The sequence below is a fragment of the Haemaphysalis longicornis genome, unplaced genomic scaffold (assembly GCF_048455015.1).
Source record: "Haemaphysalis longicornis isolate Haplotype H1 unplaced genomic scaffold, Haemaphysalis longicornis Haplotype H1 scaffold_2, whole genome shotgun sequence".
NCBI classification, from domain to species: Eukaryota; Metazoa; Arthropoda; class Arachnida; order Ixodida; family Ixodidae; genus Haemaphysalis; species Haemaphysalis longicornis.
The window spans coordinates 178,037,410-178,057,839 of NW_027526295.1; the positions used below are offsets into that span (position 1 = coordinate 178,037,410).

The window sequence follows — 20,430 nt, forward strand, 5'->3', positions numbered from 1 at the left end:
TTCCGGCTTCAAGGAAGTCACTGCTGATTCACTCGCTCCTAATCTTATTGAGGAGGAGTGGCGAATTGGCACCGGTGCAGACCCTATACTCGGGTACAATTTAAGATAGACAATGGAAGTTGCCCCTGCGCCTTAACACTGCAGCCAACTGTTCTTCCATGCAGAGCAGAGTGCATTACTACGAGTATATTGAACATGACGCGTGTTGCTACCTTGCTTTTTCGGCTTAATCTGCATAGAAGTCACTGCAGCGATGGCAAACATTGCGAGAAAAAGCGGACATCCTGCATCTAAGCAGAATCTCCCTTCAAAATGCATGCGTGCGTTGACATCCGGGTTCGGCGGAGTGACACACTGTGTGGGCTACTGCCACTGTTAGCTGCCGAAGGTTTTTGTGCTGGGTGGGTGGGGGCACTCACTTGGAGCCGTACTGCGTCTGCCGGTACAGGTGGTGCCGGTGGCGCTCGTGCTTGAGCTCCATGCTCTCCACGAAGGTCTTGATGGAGGACACGGTGCTCAGCAGGCTGGCCGGGTCCTCCAGCACAAAGCCAGGGGGCAGCCGCAGCTCCACACCGCAGTGGCTGCCGCCCGGCAGCTGCTGCCGACACGTCTCTGCAGGGAGGGAGAGGGCGCACGCACACCGTCACACACAGTCCACATGCTGGGACTCTTGTCAAGCTAGACTTGCGTGACACTCATCCAAAACTAGCCCTCTGGAAGCGGCTAAAAACAGCGGTTAGCCTGCTAATACCTTGTACGGGCCAGTCCAATAGCCATCTTCAACCGAGCAGCACAATTAAAACAAGGAAGAGGAAAAAACAAAACAAAACAACATAGGAGCTACCTCTCCTTCGCTATCCTCGATTCCACTGCACCCTTCACTTCAAGACAGCAGTGAAAAGAAGGGCATTGGCAAGGCTAGATGAAAACTCAGACAATGAAAAGGAGAGGGAACCAATTTCATTCAGCTGGCTGCTGCAAGAAGCGTGCTTTGCTGAAAATGCCCTTTGGCCTTCGGCCAATTTACAACAGTCACTTGGACTTTACAACTGAAGGTGTGGAATAAAAGTTCTGCAACAATCAAACCACGGCGTAGCGACGCACGTTAATTGTTATAAAGGGTTACAGTGGAATCTCAATGATGTGATCCTGGTTTATGAGAAGCCCTAGTGAAATTGCATTGCTTGCAATGGACAAAATTTCGTCATTACAAACAAACATTGATGATTGATTGATTGTGGGGTTTAACGCACCGACGCAACGCGGGTGATGAGGCGCGCCGTAGTGGAGGGCTCCGGATTAATTTTGACCACCTGGGGATCTTTATCGTGCGCCGAAATCTTGTACACACGGGCGTTTTTGCTTTTCGCCTCCATCAGAAATGCGGCCGCCGCGGCCGGGAATCGAACCTGCGACCTCGTGCTCAGCAGCGCAACGCCTTAGCCACTGAGCCACCACGGCGGGTATTACAAACAAACATGCGCGGCCCCGCAGATGACACAAACAAGCCGGCAAGGCACCCGACTGCCGAGCGAGCAAGCGACGGCGACGTAAGGGCTTTCTCCCTCCTCTTTATCACTCTTTTTCCAGGAACGGCCAGGAAAGAGTGTTGTATTGTTGATTGATTGATTGTGGGGTTTAACGCGCCGACGCAACGCTGGCGATGAGGCGCGCCGTAGTGGAGGGCTCCGGATTAATTTTGACCACCTGGGGATCTTTATCATGCGCCGAAATCTCGCACACACGGGCGTTTTTGCTTTTCGCCTCCATCAGAAAAGCGGCCGCCGCGGCCGGGAATCGAACCCGCGACCTCGCGCTCAGCAGCGCAACGCCTTAGCCACTCAGCCACCGCGGCGGGTTGTTGTATTGTTGTGTGAGCGCATGCAGCATGCCGAGTCTACCACAGCCGTGCCACCAGGGAGAACACCTTGATGGCCTTGGGCAGGCAGTGATGCAGTCGGGTAGCGACTCGACGTCACTCGGTTGCTGGTGCCTCATTGGTCTTGGGTGGGGGACCGCGCCTCCGGAATACGCCACTCCTCTCCGTTGCCGCCGTCTGCGCATGGTGGTTGTTCGGCTGCTGAGATGCGTTTGCAAAGTTTTTACTTAGAAGCAGGCTTCTCCCAACCAAATCATCCAGGTTGCCAGCTATGTCGCATAAAAGGACAGCCCTTTTCTTCAAAAAGAGGCTGTGGATTCTGAATAAAGTCAACTGCAAACTGAAAAGGAAGTGCAGTGACTTGACAAAAGAGCTCAGCCTGCCGCCGTCGACGTTGTGCACCATTGCTGGGCAACCGGACATGATTTTGCAAAACGTGCAGCACTTCGGTGTGAACTCCAAGCCAAGACAGCCCAGCATGTCAAGCTTGAAGACATCCTCCTGACGTGGTTCAAAGGAGTAAATGCGGCTGGAGTGAACAGTGATGGAAAAGTGCTCCGGGAGAAAGCCGACGACGTCGTCCTCTCACTTGGAATTGAAAAATTCGGGCCTCCGGTGGGTGGGTTCACTGTGTCAAGCAGCGGCATGGTCTTGCATACAAAACTGTGTGCGGTGAAGGAAAGAAGGTGGACGGCTCAGTGGTGAGTGACTGGATGGCCGAAACTCTGCCGACGCATCTATTGGAGTACGAAGCGCGGGACGTATTTGACACAGATAAGGTGGGCTTTTTTTAGGGGCGAAGCCCCTTAGAGGCTGGCGCTGTTGGCATCTCCTGTCGTCGTCGTAATTGTCATGTAGTCACGGTACTACAACACTGGGGAACTAGCTTACGCCTCACACTAGAGAGCTCCGTACTTCAAAGACAAAAGACTTTTACAGCAAAGCTCTACCCCCAAACCTCTACCTCTACCCCCCAACGGTTTCATCTCCGTTGACAAAAACTCCAAGGCACTAAGAATACACTAATACACTGCATGCTTCGTCCCTCCTCAGGTTTCATGTTAGTGGAGATGGCCCGCGATTTTTAAAATTTGTAACCCAACCAAAGCTTGCAGTTAAAGAGGCGAAGCTTGTCAAGGTGGACAAAACAGTAAGCAAGGAGTAACTAAGCTCTACTGATTAACGCCTACAGGTCAGAGAGGCTGAAGCTAACGGTCATCGGGAGGTTGCAAAAACCGAGGTGCTTTAAAAATGTAGGCAGTTTGCCTTGCCTGTACAAGGGGAACAAGAAAGCGTGGATGACCACCGAATTGGTCAGAGAATTACTCATGCAGTTCGATCACAAGATGTCGAGTAAAAATAGGAAGGTTTTGCTTTTAATTGACCAATGCTCGGCTCACCCGAAAGAAGTAGTTCTGCCTCATGTGAAATTGGTATTTTTACCGGTTAACACCACCAGCCACCTGCAACCACTTGATACAGGAATCATATAAAACATATAGCATCACTTCGAAGGCATGCTGGTGCAACGGTTGCTGGCGAAAAACAGTTGCAAGGATGAAGACCTCCAGATCAGTCTGCTGAACGCTGTGCACTTCCTTGCCATGTCGTGGGACCGAGTTACTGCGGACACGATCTCCAACTGCCTCCGCAAGTGTGGGTTTTTCAGCCTCGCTATGACAGCGTCTCCACAGTTTGAGGAGCCACTGGCTATCGAAGGGTGGGACCAGCTCAGCGTGGAATGCTCGTCGTCACTGTCGACGATGATCTCGCCACTTGCGGTGTCCGGACGACTGAGGACATCGTTGATGAGATGAAGGAGCCGGAGCAGCAGTCGGACAGTGACGGCGAGGACTGTGGTGGAAGTGAACTAGCACCATCGACAAGCGAAACCCTGCATGCCCTCGACGTGTCACTTGGGCACTGTGGGTGAGGAGACGAGTGCCAAATTTTATGCGCACCAGAAACGACTGCTCGGCGACATGGAGGTGAAAAAAAAAAAGCCAAAAATGTCACAGATTTTTTTACGTGAAAGTAAGAAAAGAAATAAAAACATTTTTTTGTGTTAAATTTTTTTGGTCTGTGTTGGTTATTACAAATTTCGCATGATATGAATATTTTTCACGGTCCCACAAGATTCGTATCATCGAGATTCCACTGTATGTGCCGAAGGCATGGCCAGTAGGGGTGCAAGCTGTGACATGGGGTCACAAGTATTCTGCTTTTGTGGACAACCAGGTACTCTCCCTCACATCATATGGGAATGCCAGGACAGCCACCCCACTCCCCTTACCCTACACCCAAGCAGTGGGAGATCCTTCTGTCTAGCTTGCACCTTCGTAACCAGGGCTCTTCTGGTCGAGACAGCTGTGCTGGCAAAGACGGCACATAACCTTCCAAACCGAGGAGCCACTCCCGGCAAATGCCATGCTCACTAAAAAAGTTCTCCTCCTCCTTAACATCCAAGTGCCCCTACCCCACATCACCTGAACACATTCTTTGGCTAAAAATTGTCTCATCTCCTCCTTTCATAGCCTTACCCTACTTCTCGCCCCATCCTTTAGTAGCCCAATGGAAATTCAGGTGTCGTTTCACTGCCACGGACAACTTCCATGATGGTTTTGTTCAACCCGAGCCCCATCAACCCGACCTAACCCAAGCACACAGTTCTTAATGGCGCACATGATCTGTCTGACTTCTAGCGCTTGTGTACCCTGCTTCCCGAACTTGTGGCGTGTGCCACCTGTTCAGCGCTCACAGTATACACTGCAGCTTACAATTCCAGCCCCACCCAGAAGTCCTGGCCACTACACAATGTGTCATTTTCAGGACAGGCAGTACGTAGCCACCCATTGTAAGAAAAAGCTGTAGCTCTGGCGGTCACTGCCCCTCGATTGCGGCCCTGACGAAAGCCCTTTGGGCAGCAGCTCACCCATGAGCCTCTCGAGGGTGGGCATCTGGTTGAGGAAGATGGAGTGGACCCGCTGCATCTCCCGGTCCGTGTCGATGGTCACCTTGATGTCGGCCAGGTTGTACGAGGTCACGGGCGAGCACCCGGGCGCAGTCTCGCTCTCCTCCTTGCAGCTGCACAAGAGAGGGAAGCACGTGAGGATGCTGGTGGCCATCCAGGCAAAGCGTGCGGCTCGGCCTAGCCCTCACTGCAGGCGAGGAACAGCGTGGCTCAACTCAGCTTGCATTCGTTGTGATGAAAGTCAGCTGTTGGCAGCCGCAAGGTGTTGCAAATGCTACAAGTCATGCCGAGTTCTGCCCTGTCTTTAAATGTGATGGCCCATTATAAGGCCAACTTGCAAAACTGCAATTGTTCAACGTTCCCCTAACACCTCCTCCACACTGCAGCCGACCATAGACCGAGAAGTGTCAGAGGAGGAATTTCTCTGCTACAGCAGTTCCGCCACAACACGCATCACATAAGGTGATGCCGGCAGCAAAGAAACAGCATTGGTTAGGCACGATTCCTTTCTCAATCACTGCTTTCTGTGAACACTCCACTATGCCTTGGAGCACCATTGCTTGTAGTCCCTTTGAAGGCTTTTGAAAGGCCAGTTTTTCCTCTCTTTGTTCTTGTGAATTTTCAGGCTATGTGCCCAGTAAGCTGTCTGTGGTCAGCAAAGCCTTCACCTGCGCTATGCGCGACTCCAGGTAGCAACGTGCCTAGCACTACGAAGACAAGGCAGATAGACACTAACAGCAGGAAACCCCAAATCAAAAGTTGTCAACTGCTGTAATCCCCAAAACCCAACCTGCAGTGATAATATGCGCTGAATTTGTGGAGGGGGGAACCCTGACGTGCAGAGCACACAGAGCAGGCACACGCATGCCAGCAACCGCACGAGTTAAAGGGGCGGCAGCTGCACTGACCAGAGCCAGTGGCCCTTGAGGAAGGCCGCCGGGTGGTAGGTGTGTATGCGGCACAGGTTGAAGTGGCAGATGCGGGTGAGGATGGTGCGCCACTCCTTCTCCTCCACACAGTTGTTGGCCTGGATGTACAGCGCCCGAGACTTCTGGATCACCTGGAACACCTGCACGCACACGCACAGCCAGCGTCAAGGAGTGGCGGGAATTTCAAACCACCTTAACAGACTGCAGACTTTCGAAGCGTGCCGCAAAGTACACTCGACCCTAATCCATGCAGAGACGGCGAGACTCTGCACTCACATTCTTCATTTTGAAGGAGTCTTCCTGCACCTTCTCCACGCCCAAGATCTCGTACAGGGGGATTGTGCACAGAGGGCTCGAGTCTGCAAGAACACGGTTGACGCAGGTCAGGCCACCAACCAGCAAAAGCAACAAGCAGCAAGCGCCCTGCAGAAACCACTCGCAGTTCTGTACACTGGGGCGCCAGTGTGCGGCCCACATGAATTTCAGCAGCAGCTCACCTTTAGTCTTTGAGTAGTAGAGCTCCTTGGTAGTGAGGCAGAAGTAGCGGCGCTTGAAGTTTTTGAGACCCAGCTTGTTGCGCCCTTGTGCACGCTTGGTCATGGTTCTGCACAAGGCATGGCACGAGTTCATATCATCAAGTGGGGCACAGCACCAGAGTGGTACAGTTCTTAAGTATCCCCCGCCCCCGCCAAGGAAGGGAGCACAAGCATTTGTGTATTTTTAACGCAAAAAGTCGACGCTAGCTATGCCAGTGAACAAAACAAAAGTGAGCAGAACAGGTGCACCTCCAATAGGCCTCCAATAAGGTATAACAAAGAAAGTTTTCTGTTAAAATGCCACCAGCTACTTTTCTGTGGCGGCTCTAATGTCTGAACTGTACCAGAATGTAGGTCGCTTTGTGGTCCAACTGCGTGAACATTGAAGGTGGCACAAGAGGGTCTGATTTCGGGAGAATAATTTTTTAAGCAAGTTGGCGCTCAGCTACAAAGCGCATGACAGCACAAAAGGGGACGAAACGCTTACAAGGCACACTGGACAAGTGCCAATACTCAACTGTTTACTTAACCGATAAAACACGTATGTATTATGCACAGATGCAAAGTGATACCGAGCGACTAATGCAAGCCATTTCGCACAATCTACTCTCTCCTCCCCCACTCCCAAATACACGTGTGTGAGAAATAATAAAAATAACAGCTGTGCGTGAAATGAAGTAGTGGTCTGAATTTTGCTCAAACTGGGTGCCCAAGGTACCAAGCTATGGTCGCAAAATGCTGTGCTGCCTTTACGATTGCAATCATGGCCAGTGGCAACAGTGCGCCCCAACACTCGTAAACAGCTCACCCTTCCTTGAGGACTATGGACGGAGTGTCGAGGTTCCGCATCGGGACGTTCTTCAAGGAGATCAGCTCCAAGTACTGGAAGGAGTAACGCAACCACCGTCACACACCCGCCAAACCAAACCATGCTTCTTTTTACCGGAGAAGCTGTTCAGACAATCGTAATATTTCAAGTCCGCAGTTAAAAATACACAGAAATTGTTGAGCGCGCTGCAACCGTGAGCGCGGGCCTCACGGCGACCAACCGGCAGTTAATAAAACCAAGAAAATGCCCAGCGCTCGCGTGGTGCCTCGTAACGACCACTCAGCGTTCACAGTGCACATTTGTCAAGCAAAGCATACCCACTTAGGGAAATGAGCCAAAATTGCGGCGGCTGCCCGGCAGCGTGTTTCCAAACGCTTCGCTGCACACAGCACCGACGGGATGGGTGTGACGTCATTGCGCGCTCTATTCTTTTGAGCCCGTTCTAAAAGAAGCCTACTGTTCGGGCTCTGCGGTCTCAATGTAGAGTACCGAGTACTGGCGCTTTCGAGCCCCAGCAATGCCTATCTTAGTTTGTTTTTTTTTATTTCTTACCTTTTCTTTGAAAATTTTTTTTTTCTAAACACAAATCTGCATGTTTTCTGTCTTTAATAATAGTGATTTGGTACGTTTTAGGTTGCTTTAGGTTTGGGGCGCAGCCGATGACGGCATTTAATTACCCTTCTCCATCGCGCGAACAGGCATGTCACGTGGGTGCTCTGTGCAGCGAAGCGTTTAAAAATACGCTGCCCCACAGTTAAAAAAAAAAAAAAAATGCTGAGCGCTCGTGTGCACGTGCCTCGCGGCAACCACCCAGCGTTCCCAACGAGGAGAAAAAAAAGAGGGGGGAGGGGCATTTGCCGTAATCTTGGCAACTCCTGTTCGGAACGAGACTCCAGGGTTTGCTGCAATCGTGGCAACATTAGCTCAGAACGAGAAAGATGCGTCATAGCATACGCCCCTCCAAGGTGATGCCAATGATTATCACTTCCATAAAAATAAAAGACGCTCACACTTATAGCACCAACGATGGAGTGAAGGTCATTGCAGTAGCGAAGGAGAAGCAAATCGGCGGCCATTGTAGGCTTAAGCATTTGTGTTGGTGGTGAAGGTTGTGTACATCTTCACTACCTTCATGTCTTACGCGCTAGTGTGAGCTTCCTTCAATTCTTTTTTCTACGCAAAAAAAGAAACAAAGGCTTACACCTTCAGGCATATTTCGCACTGCCAAGAATAATAATGGCATGAGACTGGCAACATATCATTTCAAAATGAAATTTAACAGCCGCACGTACTTGTACGGCCAGCTTTGGAGACATCACCCAATGGTGTTACAAGAGTGTGCAACCAATGTTTTCATCTACACACAGAAGACTTGGCCATCGTGTGCCACACAAAAATACTCCATCAATGCCTCAGAATAAGATGTAGGGGAAAGGCCAACGAGCAAGACTGGCCTTGGTACCCAGTCTGCAGCGGCCACCGTACCTGTCTTACAGCCTCCTTGTGCTCCTCCGTGATGAAGTTCTCGTAGAACTCTTTCATGTAGTCCTCCTTGTAGAAGGGCTGCGCCTGCAACGTGTCAAAGCAACGAAATTAAAGGGGCACGGCCCACAAGGGAGCTTCAATACTGCAGTTTCAGCCAGCCATGTGGCCAATGTAATGCCCCTCCCCCTTTGTTTCCCCTTACTTCTAACCCATCCCACTACTGAGAGGTACAATGCTGTGAGTTGCCTTTTTTCCTCCCCATTTTAAATACCCCATCATCTGACCCAAGTTAACAAGGGAACTGATAGATGGTACCGAGCAGAGCAGAGTTATTTTATGATTAAGCTCCAGTTTGTTAGCTTAAAGCATGCAACAAATCTTGAAGTCAATCGGGAAGTCTTCGGTCAGAGTTTCCAATCTCCCCATCCCCCAGCTATGCCTAAAATAGCCCCTTTAGGTTATGCCACCAGTGAGACCGCGAGCTGGTCAGTTGACATAACTTTCCGAAATGGACGCGATGCCATTTGTTGTACCCACGCTACAGCACACCAGCCACGCTACTAGTACACTCCACAGATTGCACTAAGCCGGCATACTATACTTGCAAAGACACCTTAGCTTTGACAGTGCAACACAGCAGGCAACGATTGAGAGAAATAAAGCGCAGAGGCACGGGACAATGTTCGGCTAACTCACCGATGTGGAGCTGACAAGGTTGCCCAGTGTTTGTATGGACTTGGACACCAGGGTGAGAGTCCTGTGGGACTGCTCGTCCTGCACAAGCAAGAGAACGCAGGAAGCAGCAGCTCAGTGAGGTGAACCTGGACCGAGCCCGACCGGCGGGGCGCAGGGGGCCCCTGTACTCACGATGGGCCGGGAGGCCAGCTCGAAGAGCTTGGGGCTGAGGATGGCGGCGGCGAAGAAGCGCAGGAAGAGGAAGACGGAGATGACCGAGTACTGGAGCTCCTTGCGGCCCGGGAAGCGGTCGGCCGCCAGGCCGCGCAGCATGGAGAACAGGTCGCACAGCTCCCACGGGCAGGCCACCCACGAACCCACAATGGCCGACAGGGCCGCACCCACGTAGCCCCGCAGGTGGGCCTGGTTGCACGTGCAAGGGAGGGGGGGAGAGGCTCTCATCTCGTCTCACCACAACAATGTGCCTTGATAGCCCCCCCTAACGCACTCTCTCAACCACAACTTAAACGCACATCTCAAAAGAGAGAGAGAAAAAAAGAGAAGCCGAGAGTAAGGAGTCAATCTCTTGTAAATCATGCAACTCAATACAGAAGACAGCTTCTTTTGTTTTAGCAGCAACACCTGAATAAGTTTAGTGAAGAGAAAATAAAGCTAAACTCGAAAGTAAGAGTCTGAAAACAAAACAAACGAACAGCAAAAATAATAAAAAAATAAAAAAACAGTTATGAAACATGGGCCCGGTGGGTATGTTGCGGTGTCGGGCCCAGCCCGAAAGCTTCAACTACAAAAGAAAAGAAAATTCTGCTTGGTCAGCACTCTACCCTCCAGCACTGTGACTGCCACAGATGCACACACAAAGACGAGCATCAGACATGCTAGAAGCCTGGTATTCGTCCACGAGAAGAGAATAACGACAGCTCATGCCACTCACCTCATTCACTTTCAGTGACTCGCCGTCCTTCAACCTCGTGGGATCGATCTCACAGGACAGCCGCTCGGTTAGAATCTAGCACAGAGCAAGATGGGAGAAAAAGGCGTCAGACATTCCACGATGGGCAAGGCATGAACAAGGCCAGCCTCCCTGCCAGAGTCAGGATGCACCCAGGCACTCCCCCCTGCTGGGAATGTCAACACACACCTTGGCCACCACGGTCTTGAGAGTATCTTGCAGGTAGAGCATGCCCGTCAGCTTCATGTACTCGTCCACACACTTGGAGACCAGGGTGTTGCCCCGAAAGATGGTGTGCGGGTCTCTGGGAAGGTTACACGAGAAGTATGAGAAGGCAGCTCACGTCACATCAAGAAAGCTGCACGGGCTTGAGCACCACTACAGCCAGTGCGGGCCTAAAGTAAGTTCAGAAAGTCACTTCAGAGACAATCCTGCAAGAGTTTGTGAGCTGCTTTTAGAGTATTTCGTTCGTTCGACTTTCCTGTCTCTAATTATTTTCCGCCACTAAGGACCAGAAGCTTCTACAATCAGCTTGCCTCCATTTCTTTTTGGATCCCAACAACTGAGCTGATGAATTGGCTGACACAATGCAGTCCCTGATAGGATCGAGGACAATAAAGCTGCATAGCGAGCTCTGACCTTCTTAATGAAAGAAATGAAATGAAACACTGCATTCACTTGACCGTAACCTGCCCGAACTGCACCTAATTTCTCTGATCAGAACAAAGGGAAGTGTGACACCTTCAAATGGGCACATCATTTTTGTTATGGTCAAAATACGAAAGGTCGGTTTGTATTTTTTTTCCCTTTCGCCCATCGTCGCTGCCGGACGCAGAAACTAAAGCTCCTAGTCGTGTTCTTGTCATGCACTGGCACTCACGTGGCTCCGGCCACCTCCCAGCTGGCGAGCGCCCGCAGCAGGGGCAGCACTGAGCTGTGGCTCTTGAAGATCTTCACCAGGGGCTGGGCCGCATCGTCCTTGTGCTGCACCATCTCGCCCAGCACGTACGCCGCACTCGACGTCACCGGCTGCGTCCACCAAGGGCAACGGTTCCCACTCAGATGCCCCTGCCACGCTCGCTCTCGTTTGGCATGGCACAAATTACACTGGGGACACCTTGAGAGTCGCACGCGCAGCGATGGCATGCCCAGTGCAGAACAGGCCAGCGAAATTTGTAGCAAGGTTTGGACAAGAAAGGTGTATCACCATCACACTCGGGGGAAAGCTGTGCAGCTTGAATTAATCACCACTGACTTCCTATACTTGAGAACAACTTTTAAGAATGGCAAACACCCATGTACGGTATCACTTTGCCTAAGCGATGGACCTGGATGTCAACAAGTGCGTGTGTTTTGAAAGGAGATTGCTATGAATGTGCGATATCGTTTGCTTTTTCTCACGCAATCTGTTTGTCATCACTGCAGTAATTTATACGCACATTAGGTCCAAAAAATTACAGAAACGGCTCGTGCCACGATCAATACATTTCAAGTAACGCACTACTTTGTGCCGGACGGAGTAACCCGGGTAACACGGAGTAGCTTAAGGGGGGAGGTGGGTCTTTAGACAATTTTTTTTATTATTAGTGCCAGCTAGATGAAAATTGGCAGTCTTAAGCAGTTTTTTACACTGATTTCAAATATGTAACTAGTTTTAACATAGCTTCATTTGTTCAAGAAATACAACACTTTGAAATTTATTTTTTGAGGCATTTCTTACGGGGGTTTAGAGCAATTTCGCTTTAGCAAACTCAATGATGATTTATACGGACTTAATGCCAAAGGTCTACTCTCGGGGGCTATGCTATTTTTATTCATTTCGAAGACTTTTACAAAGCATGAAAGAGGTGAACATTTGATATCAACAATTCGTATAAAATTGCCTCATTTGTATTAATTTTTGCAAATAGGTAAACTATGACAGAGCAATAAAAATAGCATCACCCCCTAGATCAATTCAATACGAATACAATGGTACCAGTCTTGTCATCCTAGCCTAAGAGCAACATTACAAAAACCCCCGTAAGGCGGAGCTTGGTCTTGCAAAAAAAGAAACTGAGAAAAATGCATTTGAAGTTTTAGATCACGGTAACATTTCCTACAGCATAGCTACAACAATATAAATAGCATCATTTTGTAGCTCTATTCTTCACGAAGAAAAGCATACCAACTATGTGACTGTAACACAAAAATACTTCTGGAAAGATTGACATAAATTCGCACGAATACCGTACAAATTGCGAAGGAAAATTAAATTTTCTACTGTTACACTTCAGAAACTGTATATCCTCATTCACCTTTTCTTTCAGTGTCTTTACAGAATACAGAAAGGCCCAAATACCATGTGCTGCTGTTATTTTTGTGCTACCAATGAGACTAAAGCACAGCAGCCACCCAGAACTAGAGATTGTCCTGCTATGCATCTCAAACCTACAGCAAGGCTGTAGGTGAAATGCACTTTGGTGATCAATGCTTCAGTGATACAAATAGCATCAGCTGCTAGACCAATTCAATACAAATGAAATTATACCAGTCTTGTTATCCTGGCTAAAGAGTAAGATAAGGAAACACCCCGCAAGGAAGAGCGTGACCTCACAAAATAAACTGTAGAGCTGCAGGTGGACTTCGATTTGGCGATGGATACCAGAGTGATACAAACAGCATCACCTGCTAGATCTATTTATTGCAAATTAAATGATACCAGTCTTATCATCCTAGGTCAAAAGCCTGATAGTGAAACACTCAGTAAGGCAGAGCATGACGTTGCAAACTAAGAAAAGAAAATCTAGTTTCTAACTCTTGCTACAGCATGGCCCAATATAAAAAGCGCCATGTTACTCTGTTCCTACAGGAAAAAAAAAAAGTATGCGACCGTGCCCCAAAAATAACCAGGAAGGCTCTATGCAAGTAATGAAAAACTTTTGTAAACAGCGCTGGAAAACTGCACTTTTTGCTGAACCTTCACGTACGGTAGTTCCTTTGCACTTCCTTCAACGTCGATGCAAACTAAAGAAAAGCACAAACATATTGTGCTGCAGACTTTTTCCCCCCCACAAATATAACCAAAGCACAACAGCTAACTAAATCTGGACGTTTCCACGCGGCGCTTCTCGGACCAGGGGCGGTATTCTCGTAACTGTCCCTTTTGAAAACGTCCCTTTTGAGTCCCTTTCAATGTGACGTACTTCCAGTTCAGCAATGGGCGTTGGAAGTAGGTTTGTTGCGCTTGCGTTGCGTCACTTCCGGTTGTTTGCTTTTAGCCAATCAGGGCTCGCCAAAAGGGACACTTTTGAAAGGGACGCAAAAGGGACAAAACTCGAGAATACCGCCCCAGGTTCGTACGTGACAGGCGATCTCGGCACCGCCGTCTACGGCGTCTTCCATCGTGTTTTCGTACGCTTGCAGCGCGTAGTTCCTTGAGGTAAAGGTGTCCAAGCATTGCGGCACGAGATATAAAGACGTTGTGACAGAATCGCAGTCACTAACGGCAGAGAAAACGCACCCGAATTGAAAATACTGCGGAAGCGAACGCGCGCCTGCAAAAACAAAACGAAAAAAAAAAAAAAATGGCGGCTCAACGGCGCCGGCCAATCAGAGACGCGGAACGGGGGGCTCGACTCGAGCGCACGTGCTCCTGCCAATCAGCGGCTCCGAAACGACCTTCAGTAAATCGGCGGTAACGCTCGTTCTCCCCATGCGACGCCATTTTGAGATGGCGCAAAATACGCACAAAGAAATCAGCTACAAAGCGAGCCCAAGATGGCCGCCGCCGGCAGTCTGCTTCGAGCGTGGCGCGCGCGCGAAGTTCAAGCTTTTTTAGCCCGGTTTTCGGCGTTTTGCGGCTCCCGCTGCGTTTTCAAAGTCGTTTTTGAGATTATTCCCGATCAAATTCAGCGGTGAAACTTTTAGAGTAGGTGCTTGAAGGTATAAAGACTTCAAAAATGTGTTCTTCCCAAAATGCGTATTTTCGCGATTTTGGACCATTCTAAGACCCGCGTCCCCCCTTAAATTGCACCCAAGTGTAGTCTCTAGATTCCAAAAGCAGGGAGGCAGTGCACATGAATGAAACAACATTACGCCAACCGGAAAAGACCCCACCAAGAGGCCTTGCCAACCCCTTTGAGGGCCTCACCTTGATGTCGGGGGACATGAGGAGCAGCTCCCGGAGGTCCCGGTAGAAGTGACTAGAGAAGACCCGGTCCGAGGTGAAGAAGAGCTTGAGCCGCAGCGAGCCCAGGCTGCCCGCGGCTGCCGCCGCCCCGTTGGCCGACGAGGGCCCCACGGCGGTGGTGGGCGGCGAGCGCTGGCCCTCGGCCCGCGGCTGCAGCAGGTACCAGGCCTGGTGGGAGCATCCCCGCTCCAGGCCCAGGTCCCGCACGGGGATCCGCACTTCCCCGAGGAACACGCTCCCAAACATGCCACCCACGCCGCTCAGGTCGTGCTGCAGGCACACCCTGCACACACACGCCCCCACAGTCACACGGCGCACGCTCCCGATGCAGCAGTCCCTGCCCAACTATCCCAATTTGTACGGAGTAAGCAGGCACGGGGGACCACAACACCAACCACTTTCCCAAGGGATGGTAAGAGGGGTGTAGGGGTTACCGGGAGAATAGCAGGAAGCCGCTTTGAAACTGAACACACACAGTGACGAAGGAATCGGCATAATTTTGAGGCATTTCGAAGCTGGGCAAACATTCAATTAACCTTCGCGCAGATCCGAGCAGCAAAGCCACACCACCCATTTGCAGCCTTGGTCTGAGATTCAACACACTCGCTTGACAAATGCAACGGTTTCACAAAACACCCATAAATTAGAATTAGGAGCTGAAAACCAGCTTAGTGATGCTCAAGTCACTGCACGGTTAGAAAACAGCCCAAGTGCCCAAAATGAGCCACTCAGCATGAATACAAATGAAGTCCTAGAAGATAAAAACGGCGAGGTCTGCCAAAATATATATTTGGTAAGAAGACCAGTCACATTACAAAAAAGTCACAAATTTAAGACTACATGTTTAAAGAAGGTGCAATGGTCTAATTTACTGAACTTCAAGTGGAGCCCAAAGCAATGTGGAATGGAATGTGAGGTGTACGTAAAGATGTGCGCAGTGCCTTTATCTCCCAGGTACATGACAATGTAGACGGCCAAATCGGTAGCAGCCAACATGAGATCGGCTCCAATCATCACAGCAATGTAGACAGATTAACATGCTCACTGCGTTGTGGGTCACTGGTGGGCCATGGCCTGAGCTCCTCCTACGCGGCAGCGAAGTTGCATGCATCTGCTTGTGGATGCAATAGAACGCAGTGATGCGATTCTCGTTGCATGAGGGTATAAATGGCTAGAAGAATACTTTTCTGGTGGTAAATGCCGTGACCCACCGGTGACGCACTCGATGAGAACGTTTTCATGCTGCGTGCCGTGTGACCCACCAGAGACCCACACCGCTCAAGAACGCTCCATGATATGCTGCCACCTGAGTTCGAAAATGCAACTGATGTATACTTATATATTTATTGCATTGGACGTGGGGCGGCGTTATCGTTTGCAAGGAGCACAGTGGCGGCCTATTTCTCAATTCTGTTGCTCGCCAACATTTTGCCGCAGTTTTTGAAATATGTTTCACATGTATTTCCTGCTGCTCGCAAACATTTCAGCATTTTTCAAATAAACGTGCCAAACTCCAGCAAGCAAGATTGCAGCACCACCTCTTTTGGAGCAAATGAAACAGGCATAGGCGTGTGACCCACCGGTGGGTCACTCCACACGTAAAGCGACACCTCAAAAAGGCATGCCACAGCGAACGTGTTAAGGAGACACTGCTCTGCAGCCCACATGAATGAAAATGCAATGCCAGGGCTTTGTACTCGTCACATTCCACTTATTCAACATTATCTTGGTCTCCAACCAGAGAAAAAGGAACTAAGGAGAACCCCACTTGGTTTTTAAACTGCCCAGTCACTTGGACACCATGCGCAATAAAGAAACCGCATGCCCAGCACCATGTTTTCTCCATGCACAAGAGGCACTAAAATACCCTTACCTGAGTTCAAGGTTGCTGAACTCATCCTTTATTGACCGTATCTGCTTTTCTGATCGCTGCGGTTTGAGCTGCAAAAGGGGAACACACAGAGAAACACGTTCACTGCAATGATTAACACAAGGAGAGTGAAGCAGCTTGCTTATGGCAGGCGAGTCACACGTCTTCATCCTACGTAATTAAAAAATTTAACCGTGTGGCAGATATAGAAACACACAGTTTATCGGTAGTAACCTAGAATAAACACCTACCTCCCAACTCTCTCTCTCTCTCTCTCTCTCTCTCTCTCTCTCTCTCTCTCTCTCTCTCTCTCTCTCTCTCTCTCTCTCTCTCTCTCTCTCTCTCTCTCTCTCTCTCTCTCTCTCTCTCTCTCTCTCTCTCTCTCTCTCCCCCCCCCCGCCCTACCGCTTCCCCCACCGTGCACATTGCAGCAGCTAAATATTGTACACAGTTCAAGCACTCCTTGCACATTGTGTGCCCACAGCGATCATTAAAAGCTCTTTTGGTGACACAAACAAGTTCACGTGGGGCAAGTGTGCATGTGTAGCCACTCACATCGAAGGTGAAGGTGTCCTCGAAGCGGGGGCAGACGGTTTTCCGGCGCACTTTGCTCTTGCGGGTCTCCTGCTTTGTGTTGCCATGGCACAGGGTCACTTGGGCGTACGGGTTGCACGAACCATTCACCAGGTTCAGGTCGCTGCACTCTGTCACCCTGGTGGCCGAAGGACAGGGGCACGTTACGCACCACAAGGGGGAGACTTCAGCTGAGGAAGAGCACGTGTAGCGCCTTTAAACAATGCTTAAACATATTAATCTGCTCCTGGCACCGCTACCACCCTCACACGCCGCCACACTACACCATACATTAAAAAAGCACTTCATGCCCTGCGCCCCAATGATGCTTTTAAGCCTGCTCTCACAGCTCCACAACCGTGACTGTTAAATCTCCTCTTGGGTATGCATCCGTAGTCACCACTATCACCATCATCGTGTAGACCGTGCGAGTAGTACTGCCGAAGTTGATCGTGACGACCTACAGCCACCTTTACGTTCCCGATACTGACAACGTGCAGAAGCCAGATACGTCAACGTTCACGTCTACCACGCTGTCTGCAATGTCGACATCTGATAGCATGAGGCCAGGACGTTTATTTACTACAACGGCTCTAGGGCGGAGATGCAAGCAAATCCGCCCTAGAGCCGTTGTAGAGCCGTTCCCCGACCGCGTCACAAAGATTGACCTTATGGACTGAAAAAAAAAAAAAAAAAAAGTGTTAACGGAAGAACGACCGAAGCGAGACCGAAGCCATGGCTGCCCGTTACGGGGATCACCACTTTACTCGCACGGTCTACACGATGATGGCAATAGTGGTGACTACGGATGCATACCCAAGAGGAGATTTAACAGTGACTATGAAGTATGACAACCCGCTTACAACTCGCAAAACATACATTTAAACATAAAACAAGGGATGTTCCTCCTCCTCCCCTTTACACCTGCCACTTCAGCGAGATCACAACATCCTATAACACCCAAGGTCGTTATTCCTTTCCTACGCCAACACACTGCGTAATGCTTTGGATATCGGTATTTTTCTGCATTTTATCTTCTTGTGCACCCCTGCTTGGACCTAGCCATGGTCTGCAGTATGTATTAAATAAATAAATATCACGAGGAAGCACCGCTCGAAATCAAATCCAAACCGCGATTTGGTCCCCCAAAGCAACACTCGGGCTAAACGTGGCACACCGCAAGGGATGTGTGAAACCTCACTCCCCTATACCCCTGGTACCTCACTACTCAAAATCTCCGGGTAATTCAATGTGTGTTGCGACGAGTGCTCACACTCCACAAGCTGTAATTTGCTGTATTGTTTGCCCTAAAACAAACAATGCTTGACATGCAGTCATCAGTATACTTGCCTCACGCACAGTTTCGCACAGGGTCCGTATATGGAAGACTTGGTCGAGGGCTCTAACCTAACTGAGATATGAGCTTTGCCCTGCAAGGGGAGAGAAATGCACAGGTAAAGCACTGCTCGAGCTCATCGCAAAGAGTTAAGGTGAGCAGATAACTATCGCAAGGGAAGTGTTCATTGTGTCCAAACTTCGTCATAACTAAGAATCAAAATGCGGACAATCGTGTTTAGCGCTGCACAAAATACGGTTCTTTAACATTGTCTCAAATAAATGCCAAGCCGACAATGTGACACTCAAAACAAAAGACGGAGCATAAAAAATCACTGCCAGAAAATGAGATAACTAGCATCAAAACCAAAATATGGGCAAGCACAAGCTGATTTTAAGAGCAGACGAAAGGAAAATATTTTGAAAGTTTTGACTAGTAGCACATGCAGCACCCAACTTCGTAGTCTAGCCTCACATTTTGCACAGTTTAGGAGCAACAAGTGTCAAAATTCCCCTTGAGAAGTGCCTCGCGCAAACACATGCTGGGAATCTCCCAGAGAGACCTGCCCGTGGAAAGGGACCCACTCCCCGCACTGTCGTAACAAGCAGCTCACCTGCACTTCCGAGTCAGCGTCGACAGGCATGATGGGGAACCAGTTGTCCTTGCCATAGTACTTGTGCATGCCTTCCTTCTTGATGGAGACCTTGCCAAGGACTTTGTCCTTGTTCGATGCGCGCTCTCGCTCGGCCACATAGACCGACAGGTAGCGGAACTCCCGGGGGACCTCGAACTGGAAGTCCTCCGAAAAGAAGGGGCTGCAAGGGGGGACAACAGGACTTAAAGGCAACGTAATGGCAAATGCAAGGTACACTGCTCTTTACAACCTCTGCTCCTAAGCAGCTGTTCGATTATCATCGGTGCATCTCCCATAAAGACCACAATTAAGAGTGTTTCGCATCAAACAAAGGATCCGTCAAAGAGAGTCCACTGCTACAGCCTTTTTATCCTTTTGTGAGGTGTCCTGAAGCTTCCAAGAACTTACCACTTACAGCTTTAAATAAAATAATTTGAGCAATTACGACAACAGTTACGTACTACTGCACAGGCAGTGAAGTGAATGCTTGGGAACATTCAAGACATGTACGGGTGCCTCAAAGCTGGTCAGCGAGCGATTCCAAATTCTTTTCGTTTCAAAGAAAGCACCATCGCATGATCCTGCCAACACATAGCAATATCATTTTCAAAATTTTAACCCTCCTTAACTAACTTGGCGTCACGAACGGTGATGTTAACAGCGAAGTTGCCTGGTGTTCCTTAATCTCAAGGCCAAGCTTTAGAAAACATCTCAAGGCCAGCAGATCGATTCCCGTTCGCGTCAGTTCAATTTCACCATGCTCCACTGCTCGGGCCATTCACTGGAACCTTCAGTTTCTTTTGCACTTGGAATGCTGCCACAAGAGGGCATCGCGAGCACTTTTTGTATGTTTAGGGCAAAACATTTTTTCATTTTATTTGCTGTTGCACAAATTAATCAGCCATGTTTTTTCAATTAAAAGAACAGTGCAAATATCACTCATGTATTGTCTTGCCTCAAGTATGCCTAATGTTTTCTTTTTGCTCAACACTGTTGGCAAGTATAAACACTGCCATCAGATTTAGTATAGTTTAGAAATGCTTGGCCTATTAAGTGTCTTCACTTCATGCACATGCGCTTGGCACTTGCTCTTCCCCTCGCTAGGCTATGCCCTCTCCACATTTCTGCACCCGCAATACCACACCTTGACCCACGAAAGCCTTGACCAAGAACAGCTTTGCTGCTAAAGAAAGACGGGAAAAAATAAGAGGAGAGAAACAAACCTTTAAAGCTGTTTACATCGACAGGACCCGTAGTTACATTTAACACACAACGATCTAAATAAGTTGCCGTGCTAACAAAATCTTGATTAACAATTGACTGAGCTATAGCTTGATTAAGCTATATTCTCGTACAGCATCCTTGACTTCATTGTTATGTTCCGCTGGAAAAATGTAGGGTCTATTCGATTCAGCCTGCACCTCTTGAACCAGTTCACAGCGGTGCAAAGTGGGTTCCGCCATCGGCGGAACCAGCCCTGCACTTTTTTCGTCTGCTTCTGCACCTCCTCGGCAGGGAGTGCAGGCAAAGCCGTGAACCCGTCCTGCACCCGTCGGCACCACCGGTGAATCG

The 20,430-nt window shown here is 49.4% G+C and overlaps 1 protein-coding gene across 1 annotated transcript in view; it reads right to left on the minus strand.

The window, feature by feature from the left end:
• Rasgap1 (Ras GTPase activating protein 1) overlaps window positions 1-20,430 on the minus strand; it is a 38,299-nt gene that overhangs the window by 11,379 nt on the left and 6,490 nt on the right. The window contains exons 3-19 of the mRNA XM_077698752.1: window positions 18,838-19,039; window positions 18,239-18,318; window positions 16,871-17,027; window positions 16,319-16,386; window positions 14,407-14,728; window positions 11,155-11,303; window positions 10,464-10,578; window positions 10,257-10,331; window positions 9,497-9,727; window positions 9,326-9,403; window positions 8,630-8,713; window positions 7,124-7,197; window positions 6,277-6,383; window positions 6,056-6,138; window positions 5,759-5,919; window positions 4,812-4,963; window positions 420-612 (exon numbers count right to left, since the gene is read on the minus strand). Coding sequence (XP_077554878.1) covers window positions 420-612; window positions 4,812-4,963; window positions 5,759-5,919; window positions 6,056-6,138; window positions 6,277-6,383; window positions 7,124-7,197; window positions 8,630-8,713; window positions 9,326-9,403; window positions 9,497-9,727; window positions 10,257-10,331; window positions 10,464-10,578; window positions 11,155-11,303; window positions 14,407-14,728; window positions 16,319-16,386; window positions 16,871-17,027; window positions 18,239-18,318; window positions 18,838-19,039 — 2,331 coding nt within the window. The remainder of the gene's footprint in view (window positions 1-419; window positions 613-4,811; window positions 4,964-5,758; window positions 5,920-6,055; window positions 6,139-6,276; window positions 6,384-7,123; window positions 7,198-8,629; window positions 8,714-9,325; window positions 9,404-9,496; window positions 9,728-10,256; window positions 10,332-10,463; window positions 10,579-11,154; window positions 11,304-14,406; window positions 14,729-16,318; window positions 16,387-16,870; window positions 17,028-18,238; window positions 18,319-18,837; window positions 19,040-20,430) is intronic.